At 34.8% G+C, this 25,857-nt stretch overlaps 1 protein-coding gene across 2 annotated transcripts in view; it reads right to left on the bottom strand.

Annotated features, from left to right (window-relative positions):
- Positions 1-6,827: 6,827 nt before the first annotated feature.
- Positions 6,828-25,857, bottom strand: part of GLIPR1L1 (GLI pathogenesis related 1 like 1) — a 34,720-nt gene continuing 15,690 nt past the window's right edge. The window contains exons 3-6 of one of the 2 annotated variants that reach the window (XM_008074684.1): positions 20,169-20,269; positions 14,009-14,097; positions 7,008-7,034; positions 6,828-6,919 (exon numbers count right to left, since the gene is read on the bottom strand). In XM_008074684.1, coding sequence (XP_008072875.1) covers positions 6,828-6,919; positions 7,008-7,034; positions 14,009-14,097; positions 20,169-20,269 — 309 coding nt within the window. The remainder of the gene's footprint in view (positions 6,920-7,007; positions 7,035-14,008; positions 14,098-20,168; positions 20,270-25,857) is intronic. The other variant, XM_021707370.1, reaches the window with a different exon arrangement.

The raw sequence follows: 25,857 nt of genomic DNA, 5'->3' as shown, positions 1-25,857 counted from the left end.
TGTCTAGGCGTTGCTGTAAAGGCTTTTTTTAAAGTATGATTGACATTAACAATTAGTTGACTTTAAGTAGATTACCCTTCTTAGTGTGGGTGGACCTCATTCAATCAGTTGAAGGCCTTGAGAACAAAATCCTAAAGATAGCATTTTTTCTAAAAAAAAAAAAAAAAAAAAAAAAGTATTTTGCCTTCAGACTGCACCATAGAACTTTTGCCTGAATTTCCAAGATTTGGACTAAAGACTGCAACATCAGCTCTTACTTAAGCTTGCCAACATGCCCTACAAATTTCCACTTGTTAGCTCTCATAATCCTTTGAGCCAATTACTAGAAATCTCCCTCTGCCTCTGTCTTTCCATCTTTCTCACCCCCTTCCCCTCCCTCTTCCTCTCTCTTTCCCTTATTTATTGTGTTTCTCTGGAGAACTCTGTCTAACATAAGTAGATTTGAAATATAAAATCACTTGGCTACTTAAAAAAAAAATAGTAACCACCTATGTGGAAATTCCTAGATGTTTGACAATATACACAAAACAACATTCTATCTTTTAAATTAAAATATATTTTTAAAAAATCGTTTTTAATATATATAGCTGGAACTGGCAGTTACCTTAATTGAGAAGAAAAAGACTTAGGTAATTTAGTTCACAGGCATCAGCAATTTGGCACTAATGGGTTTTAAAACTGAACCAATTGAAGGCATTTTTAAAATGTCTTCAAACAAAAGTTTTTCCAGTATTGAATAATTATGTTTTGTAGAGATGTTGTTACTCATATTACAGATCATTTTGTATGACTTTTAAAAAATATTATTTTGTTTTATTTTAAAAATGTGGGTTACAAATGAGTGTTAGGTACATATGTGGTCATCATACAGGTAAAGTGTGGGTACCCTTATTGATGTTATATGCCCCAACCCTGACAGTGTCCTACTAATGCCAATTCCTTTCTTATAGTACCATGATAAATGTTCAGGGCCCACTTATGTGGGAGTATATGTGGTACTCAGAGCTTTGTTTTTGTGATAAGTCACCAAGTATTATGGACTCTAATTCTATCCAGGTTGCTGCAAAGTTCAAAATTTTGTTTTTCTTTATGGCTGCATTGTGTTCCATCGTATAAATGTACCACATTTTCTTTATTCAGTCTACTTTCCACGGGCAGCATGGTTGGTTGCATGTTTTTGTTATTGTGAATAATGCTGCAATAAACATGTGTGTGCAGGTATCTTTATGATAGAGTGATTTAAGTTCCTCCATGTATATTCTCAGAAGGGGAATTGCTGGGTTGTATGGAAGATTGATTTTCAGATTTTTAAAAAAATTGCCACACTATTATCCACAGAAGCTGTACTAGTTTATATTCCCACCAACATTGTAGAAGTGTTCCCTTTTCCACAAATCCTCTCCAGCATCTGTTGTTTTTTGAGTTGATGATGGCTATTCTGACTGGAGTTAGGTGGTATTACAGTGTGACTTTAATTTGCATTTCTTTGATGATTAGTGAGGCTGAGCATTTTTTCACATATCTGTTGGTTGCTTGAATGTCTTCTTCTAAGTGTCCATTTATATCTTTTGCCCATTTTTTAATAGAGTTGTTTGTTTTTTTCCTTTTGGCACATTTGAGTTCTTTGTAGATCCTGGATGTCATGCCTTTGTCGGACTTACAACTGGCAAATTTTTTTTCCCATGCATGGGCTGTTGTCCTACTCTCTTGATGGTTTCTTTTGCTTTGCAGAGGCTTTTCAGTTTGATGAGGCCCCACTTGTCTATCTTATCTTTTATGACATTCTGTTCTGAAGAGTTGATCAGGAATTGGTTGCCTATTCCAATTTCCCTAAGAGTGTTTCCTATATTTTCTTCTAGGATTCTTGTAGCTTGAGTTTTTACATTTAGGTCTTTGACCTATTTAGAATTGATTTTTGTGTATGGTGATAGGTAGGGGTCCTGTTTCAGTCTTCTTCATGTAGTTGGCCAGTTTTCCCAGCACCATTTACTGAATAGGTTCTCCTCTCTCCAGTGGTTGTTGGTGGAGGCTTTGTCAAAGATGAGTTGGTTGAGGAATTGAGGTTTTGCTTCCAGAGTTTCTATCCTGTTCCATTGGTCTATATGCCTATTCTTATACCAATACCATGCTCTTTTGATTATTGTAGCTTTATAGTAGAGTTTGAAGTCTGGAAGTGTGATACCTCCCACTTTGTTTATGTCTTCTTGGATTTATTTGAGCAGTGTTTTGTAGTTTTCATTGCAAAGGTCTTTGACTTCTCTGGTTAGGAAGATGCCAAGGTATTTCATTTTTAAAATTTTGTGGCTATTGTGAGTGGAATTGTGCTTTTTATTTGGGTTTCTGTATAGGAATGCAACAACCATCTTTTGAATGTTTATTTTATACCCTGAGACTTTGCCAAGGTCCTTTATCAGTGCAAGGAATTTTTTGAAAGATCCTCTTGGGTTTTCAAGGTATAGGATCATGTCATCCACAAAGAGGGATAACTTAACTTGCTCTTTTCCTATTTGAGTACGCTTTATTTCCTTCTCTTGTCTAATTGCTCTAGCTAGGATTTCCAACACAATGTTGAACAGGAGGGGTGACAGTGGGTAGCCTTGTCTTGTTCCGGTTTTCAGGGGAAATTCTTCCAATTTCTGTCTGTTCAGCAGTATGATGAATGTGGGTTTATCATAGATGACTCTTACTATTTTGAGGTACATTCCATCTATGACTAGGTGTTCAAGGGTTTTCAACAAGAAGGAATGCTGGATTTTATCAAAAGCTTTTTCTGCATCTAATGATATAATCATGTGTTTCTTGTTTTCCATCTGTTGATGTACTTAATTACATTTATGGTCTTACAAATATTGAACCAGCCCTGCATCCCCAGGATGAAGCCTACTTGGTCATGTGTTGTTGAATCTGATTTGCTAGAATCTTGCTGAGAATTTTTGCATCTATGTTCATCAGAAATATTAGCCTATAGTTTTCTTTCTTTGTTGGATCTTTATCCAGTTTGGGTATCAATGTGATGTTAGCTTCATAAAATGATTTGGGGAGAATTCTGTCTTTCTTGATTGCCTGGAATACTTTCAGTGGGATTGGTATCAGCTCCTCCTCGTAGGTTTTGTAGAATTCTGGTCCAGGGCTTTTTTTGGTGGGTAGTTTTCTTATGACAGAGTCAATTTCATGGGTTGTTATTGATTTATTTAGGGTCTCAATTTATTCTTGTTTCAACCTTGGTGGGTTGTGTTGTCAGAAAGTTCTCAATTTCACTTATGTTTTCAATGTTGTTTCATATGAGTATACATAGTAATCTCTGATTTGTATTTCTTTGGGTACAGTTGTAACTTCATCTTTTGCATTTCTGATTGTGTTTATTTGGACTTTTATCTCTTTTTCTTGGTCAGTCTTGCTAAGGGTCCATCAGTCTTGTTTTTCCTTTCCAAGAACAAGCTTTTTGTTTCATTGATTTTTTTTTCTATGATAATTTTGTCTCTGTGTCCCATATTTGTGTTTTTATTTTGGTGATCTGGATTCTTCTGCTGAAGTTAGGGTTTTGGTAGTCTTATTTTTCCAGCCCACTTAGCTGATTTTTTAGGCTGTTAACTTGTGATCTTTCCATTTTCTTCATGTATTTTTGTAAAGATATGAATTCCCATCTTTGTACTGCTTTCATGGCATCCTGGAGGTTTTGGTAAGATTTTTCTTCATTTTTATTTGTTTCCAGGTATCTTTTAATCTCTGTTTGATTTTCATGTCTATCCAGGAGTTGCTTAGTATCATGCTGTTTAGTGTCCATATCTTTGTGGGTTTTGGGGAAACTTTGTTGGAGTTGATATTTATTTTTATTCCACTGTGGTGTGAGAAGTTTATTTATACTTGATTTATGACCGAGGATGTAGTCGATCTTGGAGTACATTCCATGAGGTGATGTGTAGAATGTTTAATTCATGGTTGTTGGGTGGAGTATTCTGTAGGTTCTATTAGGTCCATTTGGTCAAACATCAAGTTGAGGTTCCAGATCTTGATGATTTTTTGCCTCGATGATCTATCGAAGGATGATAGTGGGGTATTAAAGTCCTCAGCTATGATAGTCTTAGAGTCAATATCTTTTTTTAAGTTTACTTAGTAGCTGTTTTATAAAAGCTGGTGCTAGCCGGGCTCGGTCGCTCAGCCTGTAATCCCATGCTTTGGGAAGCTGAGGTGAGTGGATTGCCTGAGCCCGCGGGTTCGAGACCTGCCTGGGCAACTTGGCAAGACCTCATCTCTACAATAAATAAAAAAACTAGCTAGGTGTGGTAGCACGCACCTGTAGTTCCAGCTACTTGGAAGGGTGAGGAGGAAGGATCACCAGAGACCAGCAGGTTGAGGCTGCGGTGGCCAGGAGTGGCCACTGCATTCCAGTCTGGGTGACAGAGTGAGACTCCAACTCAAAAAAAAAAAAAAGAAAAAAGCTGGTGCTCCTGTGTTTGATGCATATACATTTAGGATGGATACTTCTTGTTGATGAATTGATCCTTTTATCATTATGTAGTGTCCTTCTGTATTTTTATAAATTTTTTATAGTGTAAAGGTTATTTTGTCTGATATTAAGATTGTGACTCCTGCTTTCTTTTGTGTTCTGTTCACCTGAAAATTTGTTCTTCATCCTCTAACTTTGAGTCTGGGAGTGTCCCTTCTGGTAAAATGCATCTCCTGAGGACAGGATATTGTTGCCTCATGTTTCTTTATCCAGTTTTCCATGCTATGCCCTTTCAGTAGTGCATTTAGTCCATTCATATGCAGGCTGATTATTGAGATGAGAGAGTTTATCCCTGTCATGAGGATCTTGTTGTCGTTCTTTTACTTTTTTTGTTGGTTTTCTTTTGATTTGGGGGTTGATTTATGTGTGTGTTTTCAATCTTGCAGTCATGATGCCATGCTTTATTAGTTCTTTGTTTTCTTGCATTCTTGGGAGGAATGTGGGTGTTTTTTTTTCTCTCTTCTGTGCTTAATACCTTCTTAAGCATCTCTTGTAGAGTTGGTATGGAGGCAGCATATACTCTTAGGGATTGAATGTCTGGGAAAGATTTTAATTCTCCATCACTGATGAAGCTTAGCTTAGCTAGATAGGAAATTCTTGGTTGGAATGGTTTATCTTTGAGTATTTTGATACTTGAGCTCCAGTCTCTTTTAGCCTGCAGTGTTTCTGTAGATAAGTCTGCTGCTATTCTAATTAGTCTTCTCTGGTAGGTAGTCTGACCTTCTGTCTTGTTGCCTTAGGAATTTTTTCTTTTATACCTACTTTGTGTAAGTGAATTACTGTGTGTCTTATTTGATGCTTTTCGGGGGTTCTCTGTATCTCTTGTGTTAGGATTGCCTTATCTCTGATGAGATGCAGAATGTTTTCTTGGGTGACCTCTTGGAATATTTGTTCCAGGCTGCTCTCATTCTCCTTATTTGCTTCAGGGATACCTGTCAGTATTAAATTCAGTCTCTTAATATAGTCACACATCTCCTGAAGAATTTGTTCTGTCTTTTTAAGCTTCTTTTCTATGTTTTTAACAGATAGGGTTAGTTCCAAAATTTTGGTCTTCAAGTTCTGAGATTCTTTCTTCTGCCTGTTTAACTCTGCTTTCCATGCTTGTCAGCTTATTATTTATTTCATTTACTGTATTCTTTATAGTTTACATCTCAGTCATTAGTTCTTTCATGTTTTCATCTTACTTTTCTTGGTTCTTGTTCATCTTTTCCAACCATTCCTTGATCTCTGTATTGGCAATATTAAACCAGTCAATCTGGGTGCTCTTCATTGTTTGAGTTCCAAAGTCTGTATACTTGTGGACTATCCTCTTTGGACTTTGTGTGGTGCTATGGTTCTTCTTTATTTATTTTTTTTCTTTTGTGGTGGTTTTTTCTTTTTTCTTTACTTCTGTTGCTGGTGTCTGATCTGGGATGAAGCCTGCAGCAGTAGGTGGCATTGGCCACTGGTGATTCTTGCCATTTTATTCCTTTTATTTACTTTTTCCCTTTCCTGGTTGTGCTGTAGAGATGGTGCCTGCCTCTGGGCCATTGAATGTTCTGGGTTCTGAGCAGCTGTGCAGGGCAGCTGCCTGTGCAGGAGATCTTGGTCCTCTTCTTCCCACATCTCTACTCAATCAGACATTCATACAACTTTTGCTGACACCCTAGGGTGAATACTGTTCTCTGCACCCATTCATTTATGCAGAGACTCATGTACTCTGACCACCTCTGTCACCATCTTCTGTATGGTATTTAAAAGGTATACTATTTGCATCTTGTTGTTTTATATTTTATATAGGGCATATTTCACAATAAATCTCCTAGAAAAGTGTGCTTTAGTTTGCTTTAGTTTTCAGGACATATATTTACCTTTCAACGTTTAAACTGTTTATTAATTTTCCTTTTTGAGTTTAATCCACTGATTTATTTGCTGACCATTGATTTTGACCATAATGAATAATATTACATTCTATCTGAAAACTTTCCTCAGTAACATTTTGTTTCTGTATAATGATGATATTTGTAAAGGAAATTACTCGCATATATGGAAACTATTTAATATCTGAAATTTATTTCCTTAGATCTACTGTATCCATTCTCACTGGAAAATTAGAGAATGAAACACTGCTGATAAATATATAAATGTAATAAAAATAACCTTAAGACTGTATTTTACTGCTTACCTATCTTCCATACTATAATACAAATTATGAATTAAAAACAAACATTAAGTTTAGATACAGATTTAACAGAGAATTAAACTGATGACGAGTTGTATTTAGCCATGAGCTGCTCCTTTATTGTCATATTTGAGAATTTATTTTGTAGATAATTATCAATTAAAAGATTCTTAGAAGAATAAAACTTAGGCTGAATAGATTAAAGGGTATCCGCTGAGGTGCTTTCCCCATTGGCTTCATTAATGGATTTTCTGTCAATAAAACAGAACAGTTGAAAGCTCACTTTATTATCAAGGAGATGAAATAATTGGATCAATACTAAAATATTTTGATACGTACTGTTAGGTATAATAAGTTTTGGAGTCCCTAAAATAAAAAAAAAGAAGTCAATGTTATAAAATAAAAAGCATTCATTTACTTTTCTCACTTTTGGAATACATAATCATCTTAGGAAAATTAGTTTGACTTTTTAACTTAAGAAAATGAAAGCTTCCTACCAAATCTCACAGTACTTAAACATCTTTATGATGCCCCTACCAACAGTGTCATGCCATCAACTATTTCTAGAATACCTCTGTGTTGCAGGTACAAAACTAAAAAATAGACAAAACTATAAAGTAGTTTATTTTTGGCACTCCATCATGTCCATTGCAAATCCCTGAAAAAACATAACTTCTTCATTTTGAGTTTTATGTACCTAGAGCCTTCCACTAACAATCCTATTTATTTCTATATTGGTTCTTGCTCCAAATATTGCCCCATATTTTTTTACATCAAAACTTTCTCCCCAGTTTACCATTTTAATAGGACCCTGCACTTCATAAGGACTTCATTTGCTTTTCAAAATTTTATTTATGTGTTTGAGTTTCTACTATATATTGAGCATGATTCTAGGCTTTATATGTAAGGGTTATCAGGAAATGCCTTTCATTTAGGAAAGTGAGGAAAGAAAAATATATCATTAATTTTAAAATTAGATAACTAAATAAGATGAATAAAAACAATAATTTCACGGATAGAAAATAATTAGGGACTTAGTTATAGTACTAGCTAAAATATATTGAGAACTTACTTTGTTTTGGGCTAAAATAACTTTGTATAATTTATGATATATAATCCTCTTAATCACTTCTTGAATTAAGTCATTGTATTCCAAGGCCTACATATTTGACCATTGTACTATATCTTTTGTCTCTCAAAACAAAAAGTCAACCTAGCTAAAAAAATTTTTTTATAAGGCTGATCAACAAAAAAGAAAAAAGTACAAAAGTCACCAGACATAAGTGGAATGTAATTAAAAATAGAGGATAAATAAAAATATTAGAGAATTTCATTAAAATGTAGATAAAAAGAAAATTTGCCATTTTCTCCAAACCCAAATATCCCATAATCATTAAAGAAATTAAATTGGTAATTAAAACTTACAAACACATAACATACATGTATACTAGAACAAAATAGTTTTACACAGAATATCTTCCAAACATTCAAAAATGAAATAATCAGAATCTTTGACAAACTGTGGCCAAAATAACAAAAGAAGTAATGTTCCCAACTGTCAACTTTTTAAAAAATGTGGCTACTACAGTCTTGAAATCAAAATCACATAAAGAAAAATAAAGAAGGAAAATTATAGGCCAGTCACAATTTTAAAATTAAACACAAAAATTGTAAATAAAATGTTAACAAGAATCTAGCCATTTATGAAGGAAAACTCAAGACCAAATTGGATTTATCACAAGAATGAAAAAATATATAGTATTGGATTACTGGGCGATCACTTAACTCCTGATCCGTTTGAAATTTTGATGTTGCTGTGTTGCATTAGAAATCCTTTGATATAGTTTACAACATTAAGATATTAAAAGAAAAAAATGGAATCAAAAGATGCAGAAAAAAATTGTTAGTGCTTAACATTAATTCAAGTTAAAAACTCTTGGCAAATAAGAAGAAGAAAAAACTTTCAAAAACTGGCAATGAGAACCAATTAAAACAATCTAAAACAAATTTACACAATAACAAAACATTTTCTTTAATCTTTAAAGTCAGGAACAATAGAAGGGTATCCATTCTTACAGCTTATGTTCAACATTACATTGGAGAATAACTGTCTATTAAATCAGTAAAATAAATAATGGAGATCAAGATTAGAAGAAAGAACAAAATTTGCATTTTTTAAAACAGAAAACATGATTGTCATTATGGAAAATCCAAAAGAAGCAATAAACTGTCAGAAACAATAAGAGAATTTGGCAAGATTCTGAATAATAGACTAATATACAAAAGCATTTACATTTCTATAAGCCAGCAAAATCAATTATAAAATAAAAAATTAAAATAATTATAATAGAAACAAATATATGCCACTGAATTCTAAATTGATATGCAAGACTTTCCTGAAAAAATTCAAAATCTAACTGAAAGATGTCTAAAAAGACTTAAATAAAGCATTTTTGTTAATGGAAATAGTCCATACTGAAAAGAGGTTAAATTTTTCCAAATTTATTGATAAATTCAATGTCAGTCATGCATCACATAAGGAACTATCAGTTGATGACATACTGCATATACAATGGTGATGCCAAGAGATTTATAATGAAGCCAAAGAATTCTTATCAGCTAGTGACATTGTAGCCAGTATAAAGATGTAGCACAAGGCATTACACATATGTTTGTGGAGATCTGATATAAACAAACCTGAAGAGCCAGTCATATAAGTATAGGATACACAGTTATGTACAATACACAGTACTTGATAATTAACGACTATGTTACTGATTTATGTATTTACTGTACTATTCTTTTTATGGTTATTTTAGAGTATATGCCTTCCACTTACAGGGCAATGTAGACAGTAAAGACTATAGTAGGATACAGTAATGTCCTAGGCCTTCACATTCACTCACCAGTTACTAACTGACTCACCCAGAGCCGGGCACTTTCTAGTCCTGCAAACTCCACTTATGAAAGGTATTCTAGACAGGTATACCAATTTTTTCCTACACTATGTTTTCAGAATACATTTTCTATTTTTTTTTTTTTTTTTTTGAGTTGGAGTCTCACTCTGTTACCCAGGCTGGGGTGCAGTGGCACGCTCATGGCCACCACAGCCTCAACCTGCAGGGCTCAGGGGATCCTTCTGCCTCAACCTTCCAACCAGCTGGAACTACAGGCACACCCGGCTACATTTTCTATGTTTAGCTATGTTTAGATACACAGATATTTACCATTGTGTTACAATTGCCTACAGTATTAAGTACAGTAACATGTTCAGGTGTGTAGCCTAGCAGCAATAGACTATAGCATATAGCCTAGGTATGTAGTAGGCTATACCATCTAAGCTTGTGTAAATATGCTCTTATCACATTCACACAACCACAAAATTGCCTAATGATGCATCTTTCAGTAACACATGACTGCAATCCTAAACCAGAATTCTAACTAGGTCTTCTGTACAATTGATAAACATATCCTAAAATTAATTTGCAAGAGTGAAGGTACAAGAAAAGCCAAATAACTTTTGAATTATTTGGAAAAAGAGGAGATTGGAGAAAAACCTCCAACCAGGTATCGGTGCTTACTGTGGTCTTTGTAGTCAGTTTGGTCCTGTTTGGAGCCTGTTGACTGCTTAAGTCTCCTGGTTGGAGTGGCTTGTGACAGACAAAAGCTCTCATCAAGCACTACCAGAAAATCCAAATGAAATACAACAAAGTACTGTTTAGGAGGACCAGAAATTTGCTAAAGGAACAAAGAGTAGAGGCACCAAGATTTCAGAGCAGGAGATCCTCAGAGGAGTAGGCTGATGTGATGAGAGCTGCTTTTTTTCCCTGGGCTCATCTGTTGGTTCTGGACTCAGGTCTAAGGCTAAAAATCTGGGCTTTGCCCAGCCAGAGGCCAATTTTGGAAAAACAGGAAAATCAGCAGCATTTTTGGTGGCTTTATAGGGCTGGAGAGACAAAATTGGAGAATTAAGGGGTCAAGATACAGGTGAGAGGAAGTGGCGGGGGAGATAAACCTGAGATGCCCAGTTTGTACTTTCACTATTTGCTTAATTTTGGAGCTGTGAGGGCAGAGGCTTAAAACCTAGCCTAAAAGGCTCTAGAAAGCAAAACAGAGTTTTTAGCAATTTCATAATACTAAAACAATAAGAATTGGAGTTCAGAAGCCACCAGGAAAAGGGTACAGTGAGCACACCAGGCTCTCACTGGAAACTGCAAATCTACACACTTGGAGCAGGAGCAGCAAAGGTAGATTAGATTAACCAGTACATAAGTTCTAACCCAGGCTTAACTAAATTGTGTTTGGATTAATGTGAACAACAATGATTCTGTTCTGCAGAAGAAAAGGTAGAAACTTCTGCATTTTTGTGCATATACAGTATTAAGTGGTTTTTTGGAGTTTTTATTTTTTAATTTTTTAATTTTTATTTTAATGGCTTCAGAAAGTATAAATGGCTTTTGGTTACATGGATGCACTGTACAGTGGCAAAGAAGTCTGGGCTTTAAGTGTACCCTCCACTCCCACCTATGTGCATTGTACCTGATAGGTGAGTTTTCCTTCTTATCCCTTCACCCTCCTCTACAAGGCAAGGATGCCCATTTTCTGTTCAACATAGTACTGGAAGTCCTAGCCAGAGCAATCAGGCAAGAGAAAGAAATAAAGGGTATCCAAATTGGGAAAGAAGAACTCAAACTAGTTCTGTATGATGACAATAGAATCTTGTACCTAGAGCATCTTAAAGACTTCTACGAAAGACTCTTGGACTTGATAAGTGAATTCAGTAAAGTCTTAGGATACAAAACCAACACACACAAATCAGTAGCACTTCTATACACCAATAATGACCAAGCTGTGAATCAAATCAAGAAATAATTTACAATAGCCACCAAAAAGCTAAAATACCTAGGAATACACTTAACCAAGGAGGTGAAAGATATCTACAAGCAGATCTACAAAACACTGAGGAATGAAATTGTAGAGGACATAAACAAATGGACAAATATCACATGCTCATGGATTAGAAGAACAATACTGTTAAAATGACCACATTACCCAAAAGTAATCTATAGCGTCAATGCAAACCTTATCAAACTACCAACATCATTTTTTCACAGAATTAGAAAAAATCTTAACATTCATATGTAACCAAAAAAGAACCAAGATAGCCAAGCAGTACTGAGCAAAAAAGAACAAAGCTGCAAGCATCACGTTACCTGACTTTAAATTATACTACAAGGCTATAGTAACCAAAACGGCATGGTACCGGTACAAGAGCAGCACATGGACTAATGGAACAGAATAGGGAATCCAGAAATACACGTATTAAGTTTCTAATAAAAGCTCAGCCATCTCAAATGTTTCTATGCTCTACTGCTGTAAAACAAACTTCTCTAAAGCTTAATGGCTTGAGATCATAACTATTATTATTTCTTATAATTATTTTTATTAATTGGCTTTGCTAGATACTTCCTTTGTTATATGTGGTATCATTCAGAGTTCAATATCACGGCTGCATTTACCTGGAGCTTAGCTGGGGTTGAAACAGCAAAATGGCCTCTCCTCCTCCAGGACCTTACTCAAAGTTGTTTTCTCAGCCAGTGAGCATATATTACATGCTAGTTAGCAACTTCCAACACAGCAAATGCCAAAGCTGCTAGGCCAAGGATTGATATAGTACCAAGTCCTTATTCAAGGAAAGGGAAAATTGCCTCCTCTTCTTGATGGAAGGACTGGCATGTAAGGAACGGGAGGAATTGTTGGTGGTCACTTTAAAGACAATTCATCACACCGAGAAATAGAATGTATTACCAAAACCAAAGAGAAAACAAAATAGCCTTGAAACTAGAAATGAACCTACATGTGATCTGGATGTTGGATCTTTTAAAAAGAGGTTGGAATACTTGAGGGTGGTGATAATGAAGCTTAGTGGGTCAGAAAAAAATATGGTGAGAGAGAGACAGCATGGGCCAGATCATCTTTGGAACTGTCAGCCACATCATATAGAATCAGACTTTTCTTTAGTTGTAGCAAGGAGTAATTGAGAAATTTAAGAAAAGGAGTGATTTGATCTGATTTTCTTTGTGTAAAACAGTTTGGAATAAAGTAAGAAGGAAGTTGGGAGAGACTGCACTAGTTTAGGCAAGAATTGATAATGGCTTGGATACCAGGCAGGAAAAGAAAGTGAAAAAAATGAATGTATCATCGTTATCTTTATATCCCTTTGACTAGAACACATTAATTTCCAAATAGGTGGTAAAAATACATTTATTTTTAGAATTGTTTGAATTAAATGTGAAATTAGAGATACCATACTTCTAATATGTTCTTTAATTAATGTATAATTTGAATATAGCAAATCTTGTATCTCAAAAGTGGAAAAATTGATGAATTATTACAAAGTGAACACACTTAGGTAATCATAGCATAGGTCCAGAAAGTCTTTTTGGCGTCCTCTTACAATTACTAGCTCTTTTTTCTTCTCCAAGGGTACTCACTATTCTGACTCCAAACATAAATCGATCTTGCCTGATTTTGAGTTTTATATACATGAAATAATTTAATATATGCAATCTTCTTGTTTTGTCTGCGTTCATGGCTCCGTTTTAAAAAAAATGCACAATTTTTTTTTTTTAAGTTGGAGTCTCACTTTGTCACCCAGACTGGAGTGCAGTGGCACACTCCCGGCCACTGCAGCCTCGACCTGCTGGACTCTGGCCATCCTTCTGCCTCAGCCTTCCAAGTAGCTGGAACTACAGGCGTGCGCTACAACGCCCAGCTAATTTTTTGATTTATTGTATAGATGAGGTCTCGCCAAGTTGGCCAGGCGGGTCTCGAACCCGCGAGCTCAGGCAATCCACTCACCTCAGCCTCCCAAAGTGCGGGATTACAGGCTGAGCCACTGAGCCTGGATAAAAATGTACAATTTTTATATCATCTCCTTCTCCCCTTTCTCTTCTGAACCCTACAAAAATTTACACATTTATCCTTAAAAACTATTTTTGTTTTGGGAGCCAAAAAGGTGATGATGGAAGAGAAACATGTTAGTTTTAAGTCACAATTATGTTGGACATTGACTAGTGTATTAGCTGACTGGATCACAGTCATCCTTCATTCCTTTCTGATCTTTAGCTCGAGAGGAGAAATAATCAGTGAAGAAAGAAGGGATCTGAGTTTAAATATGATAATTTATGACAAATGATTTATGTCATCAATTAGCAGCAATCAAGTCTTGTCTACACACATTACAAACTTGAGGTACCAAAATTTAAAATATAAAGAGTTTATGAAAACTTTATTCTCCCAGCACAATGTTATGATTATTATGTTTTCTTTTTGCTTACTGCAGAGTTTCTGTACACATTTCTCTCCTTTAGAGCACAGAGAACAAGATGCTCCTTTCTTGTATGGGGCCATATTTGCAAAATTTCCTCTGTGAAAAAAGAAACATTGATTAGTCAAATGCTCATTAAAATCTCCAATTTTGTGTATTCCTTTATGCAAGTTGGTTCAATGAGTCACTAAGTCATGAGTGTTGAAAAGGAAAAATAAAAACTTTTATCCCAATCTGATGTTCTTTTCTTTTGTGTGTGTGTATGTGTGTATACAAAAAAACTATTAAAATTGTTTTGTTTATATATATATATAAACTATTAAAATTGTCCTTTACGGGATGTCCCTAAACTCCATGGCAGTTCTATTCTTGATTTTTCTGTGGAATACAAATTAGATATGAGCCCAATGTAATTAATTATGCATGTGATAGCCACAAAGTTTTTGTCACTATGATTATTTCTTCATTTTGTAAATGAAGTAAACAAAGTTTAAATTGCAAATAAAAACATGTTTTGTGGTTTAATTTTAAGTACAGTACTATAGTCTCTATTTCTATTTGATGAAGTCCCCAAATATTTGATAAGTATCATGCCTGCTTCTCAATTTATGTTTTAGATGCTATTATAAATGGTATTGTTATTTTAATTAAGTACAAATTGAATTAATTTAATTGTTCTTGAACTCCTGGCCTCAAGCAGTATTCCTTCTTCAGCCTCCCAAAGTTCTCGGATTACAGGCATGAACCATTGCACTTGGCCCTGAATTAATTTAACTGTTGACCGTTAATTTTTAAATTATTCTCATAATATTATATAGTTTTCAGTGTGTCTATCTCTTTCTTCTTTTGCCAGATTTAGTCTTAGATAATTTATATTATCAATACTGTTATAAGTGGCATTGTTATTTTAATTCAATTTCTGATTGCTAATATATTAGACATGCCATTGATTTCTGTATACTGATTTTGTATTCTAAAAAGTTACTGAACTTATTAGTTCTGGAAGATTTTTGGTAGATTCTAATGGTTTTTCTATGTATAGGCCTATAGATAAGCAGTCAGTAAAGTATTGCCCCTTGGTCAAATCTGGCCTGTGGTCTGTTTCTATGCAGTCTGTAAACTAAGAATTTATTTTTATTTTCAAGGAGTTATTAGAAACAAAACACAAAGAAAGAAAAATTTGCAACAGAGACTGTATATGGCATGCAATGCCTAGCATATTTACTGTCTGTTATTTTCAAAATAAATTTTTATGGCCATTGCCTTGCTAAGCTATGGTGTGGCCATGTGCTCTTTGTGCTATGGCCAGGTCATGTTCTCTGACTTTGGCCCTCTTCCCTACCTTGGGGAGGTGAATCTCCTCTCTCTCTTTCTTTCTCTCTGTCTTTCTAATTTAGTTTTATAATAAACTATATTTTCTAATTTAAAATAAATAAATAAATTTTATTGTAAAGCATAATTTTAGCTATACGTTTTTCATAGATACCCTTTATTAGCTTTATGACATTCCCTTCTATGTCTAACTTGCTAGGATCCTTTATCAGAAATGAATGTTTTGGTTTTTCTGCATCTATTGAGATGATCTTATAATCCTTATTTTCAGGTGATTAATGTGGTGAGTAATCTTTATTTATTTCAGCCTGCATTCCTGGAATAAATCCCATTTGGACAAGGTGTATTATGCTTTTACTATATTGTTGGATTCAACTGCTAAATTTTGTCTAGAATTTTTGTACCTATGGTTGTGAGGGATATTGCTCTAGTTTCTTTATCTCTCCTTTGTAACTTTTATCTTTTGAACAATTTTTCATTTTATCTAAGTTGTGAAATATATTGGCATAAATATTATTAATATTTTCTTATTTTACTTTTAATAACTGTAAAATCTATAGTGCTATTACCTACTTCCTAATATTGTTTAAATATCAATATATATATGTGTATATATATTTTCTGATCAGTATGACTGGAAGATTATCAATTTTGTTGACCAATGAGGTTTGGATTTAGTTGATATTCTCTATCATTTTTCTCTAGTGTTTTTCTGCTTATTTCATTTATTTATTCCTTTTAAAAATATTTTATTTATTTTGCTGACATTGGGTTTAATTTTCTCCCTTTCCCCCTAGTTTCTTAGGTGGAAGATGAGGCCATTGACTTGAAACCATTCTCCCTTTTCATCGTGGGCCTTAGTGTCATAAACTCTTTTGAGTCAGAGTCTCAGTCTGTTGACCAGGATGGAGTGTGTGGCACACTCAATGGCTACTGCAGCCTCAACCTCCTGGGCTCAGGTGATCCTCCTGTATCAGCTTTCCAAGAAGGTGGAGCTACAAGTGTACTCTACCATGCCTTATTAATTTTTGATTTATTATAGAGACAAAGTCTTGCCAAGTTGCCCAGGCTGCTCTTGAACCCCTAGGCTTAGGCAATCCTTTTGCCTCCACCTCCCAAAGTGCTGGGATTACAGACATGAGCCACTTTGCCCAGCCTTAAGTATTGGTTTAACAGCATCTCACATGTTTTGTTTTTATTTTCATTAAGGTCAAAATATTTTCAAACTTCTCTTTTGATTTCTCCTTTGATTCATGAGTTATTTAGAAGTGTGTTGATATTCAAATATTAGAAAATTTCAAGGTCTCTTCTGTTATTTGCAATTTAATTTCATTGTCATCAGACAACATACTTTGTATTATTTTAATCCATTTAAATGTATCAGACTTGTTTTATGACCCAGAATATGGTCTTCCATGTTAAATGTTCCATGTGTAGTGGGAAAAAAATATGCTGCTGTTGTTCTGTTATTGGATGGTATAGTCTACCCATGCCAATCAGGTCAAGTTGGTTTGGTATTGTTTAAATCTACAACCCTACTTATTTTCTATCTATTTGCTCTTTCTATGATCAGATCGGGGTATTGAAATGTCTGATGATAATTTTGGATTTATTTCTCCTTGCAATCTTTTCCTTTTTCCTGCCTTCCTTTAGGTTAATTAAATATTTTTTAAAATTCAATTCCACCTGATCTGTTAGTTTATTTGATATTACTCTTTGTTTTTTAAATTTTATTGGTTACTTGAGAATATATAGTATGAACCTTTTACTTATCACAGTCAAGTTAAATTATTCCACTTCACATGGATTAGAAGAACCTTAAGTAGTTCAATTTTACATATATGATAGCTCTCACAATATACTGCTATTCTTTTTGATTAAAAAATTATTTCTGAAAGAATTAAATAATAAAAAATAACATCTTAGATCTTTACCTATGTATTTACCATCTCTAGTGGCCTGTAAACATCTTTATATCACCTTTATTATGATTATGATTGATTATTATTTGAGTTGGGGATCTCACTCTATCACCCAGGCTGGAGTACAATGACACAATCACGGCTCACTATAGCCTTGACCTACTGAACTCAGGCGATCCTTAGGCCTCAGCCTACATAGTAGCTGGGACTATAGGTACATACCATCACATTCGGCTAACTTTTAAAAAATTTTTGTAGAGACAAGATCTCACTATGCTGCCTAGGCTGGTCTCAAACTCCTAGGCTCAAGCAATCCTCCTGCCTTGGCCTCCCAAGATGTGAACCAACTTGCCCAGGCTCCACCTTTATTTTTGAAAGATATTTTCTCTGAGTGTAGAATTTTCAGTTGGCAGTTTTGTTTTGTTTATTTTTAAAAGGTATTATTGTCTTCTATCTTGCATTGTTTCCAGTAAGAAATCTGCTATTATCCCTATGTTTGTTTTTCTGTATGTAACCTGTCTTTGTCCTCTGGGTACTTTTAAGATTTTCTTTTTATTACCAATTTTGAAATTTTTGATTATAAGATAGCCTGGTGCAGTTTTCTTCATGTTTCTTGTGATTGGAGCTTAGTAAGCTTCTTGGATCTGTGAGTATATAATTTTCTTCACGCTTGGAATGTTTTGCGCCATATTTCTTCAAATGTTTTTCTGTTGCCTTAATCACTTTCAGGAAATCAATTATCATTAAAGTTGTCTTATGGCTAACTGATACATATTTTATTCTTTTTGAATTCTTTTTTTCTTTGTGGATTGTATCTTGAATACTTTCTCTTTCCTTCCTCCTTCCCTTGCTCCCTCCCTCCCTTCCTTCTATGGAGATGGGGGGCCTCATTCTGTCACCTAGGCAGTAGTGCAGTGGTGTGATTATAGCTCACTGCAGCTTCAAACTCCTGGGCTTACTATCTTAGATAATTTTTATTATTATGTTTTTAAATTCACTAATCCCTTCTTCTGGAATGCCTAATCTCTCATTAACCTTAACTTTAAAAAATCTCAAACATTGTAATTTTCTGTTTCCAATGTTTTCTACTTTTTACTGAACTTTTGAAAATATGGAATATGTTTATAATAACTATTTAAATGTCTTTCTTTGCTAATTCTAACATCTGTGTCAATTCTGCATCAGTTTCAACTGATTGATTATCCTCCTCATTATAAATCTTGCTTTCCTGCTTTTTTGTATGCCTGAAAATAGTTGATTAGATACCAGACATTGTGTTAGGTGCTGGATAGTATGTATTTCTATAAATCTTTTTGAGCTTTTTTTGGATAATGCCGTTAAGTTGCATGGCAATATTTTGATTCAGATTTCACTTTAGGAATTGCTAAATAGGTCTAGAGCAGTCTAGTACTGCTTGCTCCCTGTGTACCAGGAACTGGTTCCTGTAATCTTTCTGATGTTTGTTACCATGGCCTGAAGCAATTTCCTCACACACATCTGCTAATCAGTACTTTGCTGAGTATGCAAGGAAAACCCTTTGCACATCTCCAGTGTTCTCTCTGTATGTAGTTCTCTTTTCTCTGGCACATTTTTTCATGATCTTTAGCTGTATTAGTCTACCTGCACTTTTAGTTTTATTTTTTCAACTCAGGCAGTCTACCAACCTCTGCCTTAGTCCTCTCTCCACACCTCAACATGCCAAGGCATCAAGCTGGGGTAATTGTAGGGCAAACTTTTTCCGAGACCATAGCTCTTTTTGTATGATAGCAAATGTCTTAAAAACTGTTGCTTTATGTATTTTGTCTGTTTTCTTCTTCTTCTCTTTTTTTTTTTTGGTTGTTGTTTCAGGTGGTAGAGTATATTGATCCTTGCTATTTGCCCAAGAGTCATGTAACAATATCCTCTTATGCTTTCACAAGAACCATAAGAAATCTGTTATGTATATAATTTGTTTGGACTTCAAAACCTGATGTTTAAAGTAACAAGATGCTCTACTGCTTTATCAAGACTTAAGCCTTAATCACCTATTCATTATTCCTCTTTTTCCATTTTAAAATCAGTGATTAGTGTCCTTAAGATAATAGGTGGTAATAAATGCCAACAGTTTTGTAATTTTTCTGATATCTATAAAAATTGTACTCTGCCCTAAGATTCAAGGCTCTGTATTTATCATTTTTCTTGTTTCTAAGTGAGAGACAGTGAGAAATATACAGAGATATGTCTATATAAAATTTATACCTCTTGTTGGTAATTTTGGGATATCTTTTTGCCAATTCTTAATATTTATTCTTTGTTTTTATTTTTATCTTTTGCACATTTTCTTTTTGACTTGTTGTTTGTTGAAGAGTTGGGTTATTAACTGTTTTTGCATTCTTTCTTGTATAGATCCACTGGGATTAGAGTTCTAGAATTTCATTTTTGAGACTGCCCATTAGGATTATGTCATATTTGTATTAAGATACGCAATTATCAGCAAAGCAATTAAAAATCATGTTGTTATTTTATTAAAAATATGAGCTTTTATCACCATTCTCAATCATTTTCTCATTAATATTAAATAAGTGGATTTCTCATCCACTTATTTTATATTAATTAGAAAAGCATCTACCAACCTTTGTTGTGCTACATTATCTAGACTTTACTGTGTCAATACATTTTATACTCTCTTTTTTACTTAACAATCTCCTTTATTTTCACTTTCAAGTTTAAATATTTTATGACATATATATTTCTTCTTTACAAAAGGCAATATTCTATCATCATCGTCTATTTTTATCTATCTAATTTGATTAGCATGATAGAGGAAGACTTTACATATCAAAAAATACTTGTCTCTAGTATAAGATTCTTTTTTTGAAAACCATTGTTAACATTTATTTCAATTAAAATATTTTTAAGAGCAAAATAATAACTTACGCAGGTCCATAGTTGCATACAAATATTGTAGTTGAAATATCCCCAAGATTAGGGCAAATTGCAGCTGCACAACCAATTTTATCTGAAGTGGCCCATACCACCTATAAAAAGATAAATTTTAAAATGAAATATGCAAAATAATTCTCTGCAAACAATGTATTGTAGGAATAGGTGCAATCTTTGTCATGCTACAAAAATCACATTTATTAATTATGTATATATATTACAAATTTGTATATTTAGTTTAAAATGATTGTTTTGTTAAGGCTGCTTTCATGAGAGCTACCTAGCTAGTTCTTCCTCCCTGATAATTCTCACAAATCAAAAGAAGACTGTGACATATAGTCAAAATCATAATAGCCCAAACCATAATTTCTAGGTGATTTATAAAATATATTTTAATTCTTTTAATGGTCATTCCATATAAACAATATTAAAATTGGATTATAAATAAAATAATAATTCACATTTATTGGTTTTTCTCAGAAAAATTCTGCATAATTTATTGTTACATTTTAAATTTTGTTTTCTTAGTCATATTCTTACCTTTGTTAAGTCACAAAAGATAACTGGGGATTAAGAACATATTTAATTAATATTAAGAATGTCTTCCATAAATATGGTGAATATTTATTTTTATGTAGTTATAAAGAACAGGAAGGTTATTCAAAGAAAGAAGACTTCTATGGAAAACTAGCCAAGGGAGACAAATAAAGCAGTGAAGAACATTGCTAGTCTTTTATGACTGCAAAACAATAAAATATTTCTTAATTATCCAAATAAACAAAGAGAAAAAATGTTGATTTACTCCATTTTAGGCATAATTCAGGTGCCTGTCCATTAGACATCCAATCTTGCAAGACTGTCATTAAAGTCTCGCTTCTGCTGCACTCCATGTCTCTGTGCCATCCTTTGATTTGGGACAGGAGATAAGATCTACTTAAAATGTTCAGACCTGCATCTCTCTCCTGGAGCAAAATAGTCAGACTAGATAACCTTCAGTAAATTAAGATGTGAGAACTTCCAGCAAGATGGCTATGGGACAGGTTGGACTGTGAGAGTCTCCATGAAAGGGAGTGTCCATAAAAACTCTCGCTTTCTCCTGGGTGGCTGTTGCTGCTGCCATTGCCAATCTGCTCCTTGGCTAGCAGTGTAGACCTGCGGGCTGGAAAACCCCAACCCCACACAATGTTCGCTGCTGCTGATGCTGCCACAAGCCATGCTGGCCTGTGGGCTGGAGGCCCTTGGTCTTATGTATCTCTTTACTGCTGTGGCTGCCACTGCCCCACCTGGGTCAGCCCTCAGCTCCTGGCCCCATGGAGCTCTGGGCTCCCTTGCGGGCTGCACCGTCCCACACTGCCCCAAGCTGCCCCATACCTCACTGACCTGCAGCACCGGCTGTCTCCCACTCTACTTCCCCCGGCTTGGTCCCCGGCCATGGTGGCACCAGAGATCAGCTGGAGCCCTGAGACCAGGCAGACACCTGCATTGCCCTGCTGAGCTCTGCCCTGCTCCTCCCAGCCTCCAACTTGGGACCTAAGGTAATAGCATCAAACTGGAAGAGACAGAAGCCCCTCCCCCACGTTAGATCAGGCACAGACAGGTCAGATTTGAGTGGCAAACTTGATAGGCTGCAAGCTGACTGAGTCCAGATCTGATCCAACCTCTTTCCACAGCAGGCCTGAGGCATCTGACCCTAGCTGTGAGCAACCCTACCAGTCTGTGATGAGAGCTAGAGATCAGAGCTGAAAGGACATTGGACTTATAGGAATGATCTCAGAGCGAGCCTGGTTCCTTGTTTTTATTTATTTTTATTCCTTGGTCTGTTTGTTTTACTCATTTTCCCCCTCTTTTCTCTCTCTTCTTACTGTTGTTGATAACATTTTCATACTTGCTTTGTTTCTGTTATTTTACTGATTTTTTAAATTTTTATTTTTCTTTCTTTATACTTCCTGTTTGTGTAAGGGAATAATATATTAATAGGGAGGATGGTTGGCTTGTGTGTTTGTGAGATTGTCTGTATGTTTGTTTTTTTTACTCTTTTCTGTCTTTGTGTCTCTTTTCATTTGTTAGTCAGTACATTTGTCTGTTTTCTCTCTTACTACTTTCTCTCTCCACCTTCTTCTTTACCCCTTCTCTGTTCCATTCTTTTCCTTTCTCTTACCTCATTATGCTTTCAGTGAGCAAACATATACCCCCACTGCATGGACAGATTACAAGGCATTGTGAAGTGTGTTCCAGGGTACCCATACAGCTGTTGGTGGATACTGGGATCTGCAGATAGATTTTGAATCATAGCTCCTCCCTCAATTAAATCTCAAAACTGCAAAAAAGTACAGCCTCTAACCCACAGTTCACCTTCAGAACTGAACAAAACTAAAGGATTCAAATAAAGGAGAATAGGAGATTGAGCAAACAGAAGTTAAAGCAACCCTACCATCCCTGAACAACAGAATTAAAGAAGGGGGGGAAGGAAAAAGTGGGGGAGGAAAATCTACACAAATGAAGAAAACCCCAAAGAATATAGGTCTCATACAGACACCAGGGAGGTCAGACACTGAGAAAACAGACTTTGGAATGCAAACAATGAAGAGTCCCCAGAATGACTGGTCACATACTACAAACCCAGACATCAAGACATTAATAGAGAGAATTAAAACAATTAAGGAGAGACAGGAGGAAAATAAGGAGTTGATAATTGAGATAACAGCAATAAAGAATACTGTGATTAAAAAAAAATAACAAACTAATAAGCATGGAAAACAGAATTAGCCAAGCAGAATCTCAGAAAGAAAGAATTTCAGAGTTTGAGGACCAAAATATAGAACTAACCCAAACTGTCAAAAACATAGAAAAGAAGCTTAAAAAGACAGAACAAAACCTTCAAGAGATGAGCAATTATTTCAAGAGGCCGAACCTTAGAAATTAGACTTCCTGAGGCAGAAAGAGAGACAGAGACCATTCTGGAACACAAAATAAAGCAGGAATTGCAATCTTAATTTCAGACAAAATACTCTTTAAGCTATCAAAAATTAAAAAAAGATACAGAAGGTCACTACATAATGATAAAAGGTTTAATCCTTCACAAGAAATATCCATCCTAAACATATATGCACCCAACACAGGAGTGCCAACTTTTATAAAGCAGTTTCTAGGCAAACTTAAAAAAGATATTGATGCTAACACTATCATAGCTTGGGACTTCAATACCCCACTCACAACCCTAGACAGATCATCAGGACAAAAAATTAGCATGGAGATCTGGAACCTCAATGTGACTCTTGACCAAATGGACTTAACTGGGAAAAAATATTTGTCAACTCCATGTCTGACCAAGGCCTAACATCTAGGATCTACAAGAAACTCAAACGTACTTAAAAGAACAAAACAGACAGCCCCATTACAAAGTGAGCAAAAGATATGAATAGATACTTCTCAAAAGAAGACATACGAGCTGCCAACAGCCACATGAAAAAATGTTCAACCTCACGAGTCATCAAGGAGATGCAAATTAAAACCACACTGAGATACTATCTATCCCAGTCAGAATAACTCAAAAGATAACAGATGCTGGATAGGATGTGGTGAAAAGGGAAGACTTCTACACTGTCAGTGGGTGTGTAAACTAGTACAGCCTCTGTGGAAATCAGTGTGGCAATTCCTAAAAGTTCTAATACTCAACCTTCCATCTGACCCCGCAATCCCCCTACTGGGAATATACCTAGAAGAATTCAAATCACTCTATAAAAAGGTACCCGCACACGTATGTTTATCCCAGCCTTGTTCACGATAGCAAGATCATAGAACCAACTGTGCTGCCCATCAAAAAAGGACTGGATTTAAAAATTGTGGTTCATATACACAATGGAATATTACGCAGCCATAAAGAACAAAATCATGAATTTCACAGCAACCTGGATGGAATTAGAGTCTATAATACTGAGTTATCTTTCAGAGAAACAGAGAACTGAGTATCACTTGTTCTCACTCAGGTGGATCATGAACAGCTACTGTAATACTGTAAGAAACGGATTGTCAGTAGCAGGAAACTGCGGGTAGGGGAGATGGGATTGACAGCAGTTGAAATCTCCCTGGGGAAGGGGTGTCATACCTCATCAACAAAAGTACCTGAACAATGAATATTTGTACACTTAATCCTGAATTGTACCCCACAATTTTAAAATAAAAAAATTTAAAAGTTAAAAACAAAAGAAAAATTCAAAAAATTTTGGTACAGAATAGGTTCTGACAACACAAATTAATTTTGTGAACTCTTTTTATTTTACACCTCCATTAGTAAAATGTATTAACCTATTTCACAAATTGAGATATAAGTCATTTTTTCCATGGACTTTGTATGGTCGGAATAAATAATTTTGCAAAATATATTTGAATGATTTTTTGGTTGTCTAAGAGGCAGCAAAGTGCAATAAAGAGCTCAGTGAAGAGAAAATTAAGAAATTAGCTTTTTAACCCCAATCAAGTGTGTAGTTTTAGAGAATGAGTGACAGATCAATTCTGAGCTGGTTTCCCACTTAATGAAGTAAGATTAAGCTAGATCATTAAAATATCTCTTTGCTTTTAGATTTTTAAAAAATGAATAAACTATACAACTACAAGAATATGTTTTAAGAAATAATGCTTAAAAACTTGACTCACTGGTAAGTAATTACACCATGAAATTAATTTTGTCTTTTGAAATGGTGAAATAAATATTTACTATCTATAGGTTTACAATGTTTTGCTTTCATTAAAGAAACTAGATGCAATATTAATATGGACGTTGGATATAATAATATGAATATCAGTAGGTGGTAAATGCATGAAATTTTTATCTCATTTTGTTTAGAACATTAAGCAATATATAGTCATTCCTAATTATTTAAGTTTATGTGTAAATTAGCCAATGAGGAATAAGTTTCCATTTCTGACCTAGTAATGCTAAATAAGAAGGAGCATTTGGGAACAAGTTCCCTTTTTCTTACAGCAAAAGAGAAGACAAAGGATATATTAAAGCTGTGACTCAGCCTTGATGCCATATTAGGGATATTACATTCTGCTTGTCATCAGGACACCTGACACTTGATTCAGTCTCTCAATTTTCTCAGCAATAGTCAAACTTTTTTTTTTTTAAACCAATAACATCTTTCTTGATGTCCTGGAGAGTATTCAGACTTAGAACATCCTATTGTTGAATAAAGAATGAAAATAAGGGGACTGTAAAGGTTGCTATTCTTTGTTCACTGCACTTCTGGTAAAAATTACTTGCTACAAGACCCCACATAATGATTTAACTTATACAAATAGGTAACTTTATAGAAGTAAGTGAACTCTTTCTCTTGTTTAAACAGGCCTTTGTAGGTGCTCAGTACCATGTCTAGGATTAAAGCTTGCTCAAAAAACGAATTTTACTTCCCACCAAAAAGGAGTAACAGGGACACAGTCATACATTTACCTGAAATAATAAAAAAATTAGGGAAACTAATAAAAAATAATGGTAAGACATTGTACATTAAGCAACATAAAATAATGTCCCTGAGATTTGATGGGAAAATATAAGTTATATAATTGTCTTGGCTTATTGTCTTGAGAGAGTTTGTAGACTGTGCCTCAGGAAATGAAAAACCAGAAGCTTGATGGACTCACATAGTTGAGAGTCTGAATGACAGTCTAGGGAGACAAAGAAAGC

The sequence above is a fragment of the Carlito syrichta genome, unplaced genomic scaffold, assembly GCF_000164805.1.
Source record: "Carlito syrichta isolate Samal-C Ts95f unplaced genomic scaffold, Tarsius_syrichta-2.0.1 Scaffold316858, whole genome shotgun sequence".
Taxonomy (NCBI): domain Eukaryota; kingdom Metazoa; phylum Chordata; class Mammalia; order Primates; family Tarsiidae; genus Carlito; species Carlito syrichta.
The sequence above is the reverse complement of the archived record's forward strand: the minus strand, read 5'-3'. Positions and strand labels throughout refer to the sequence as shown.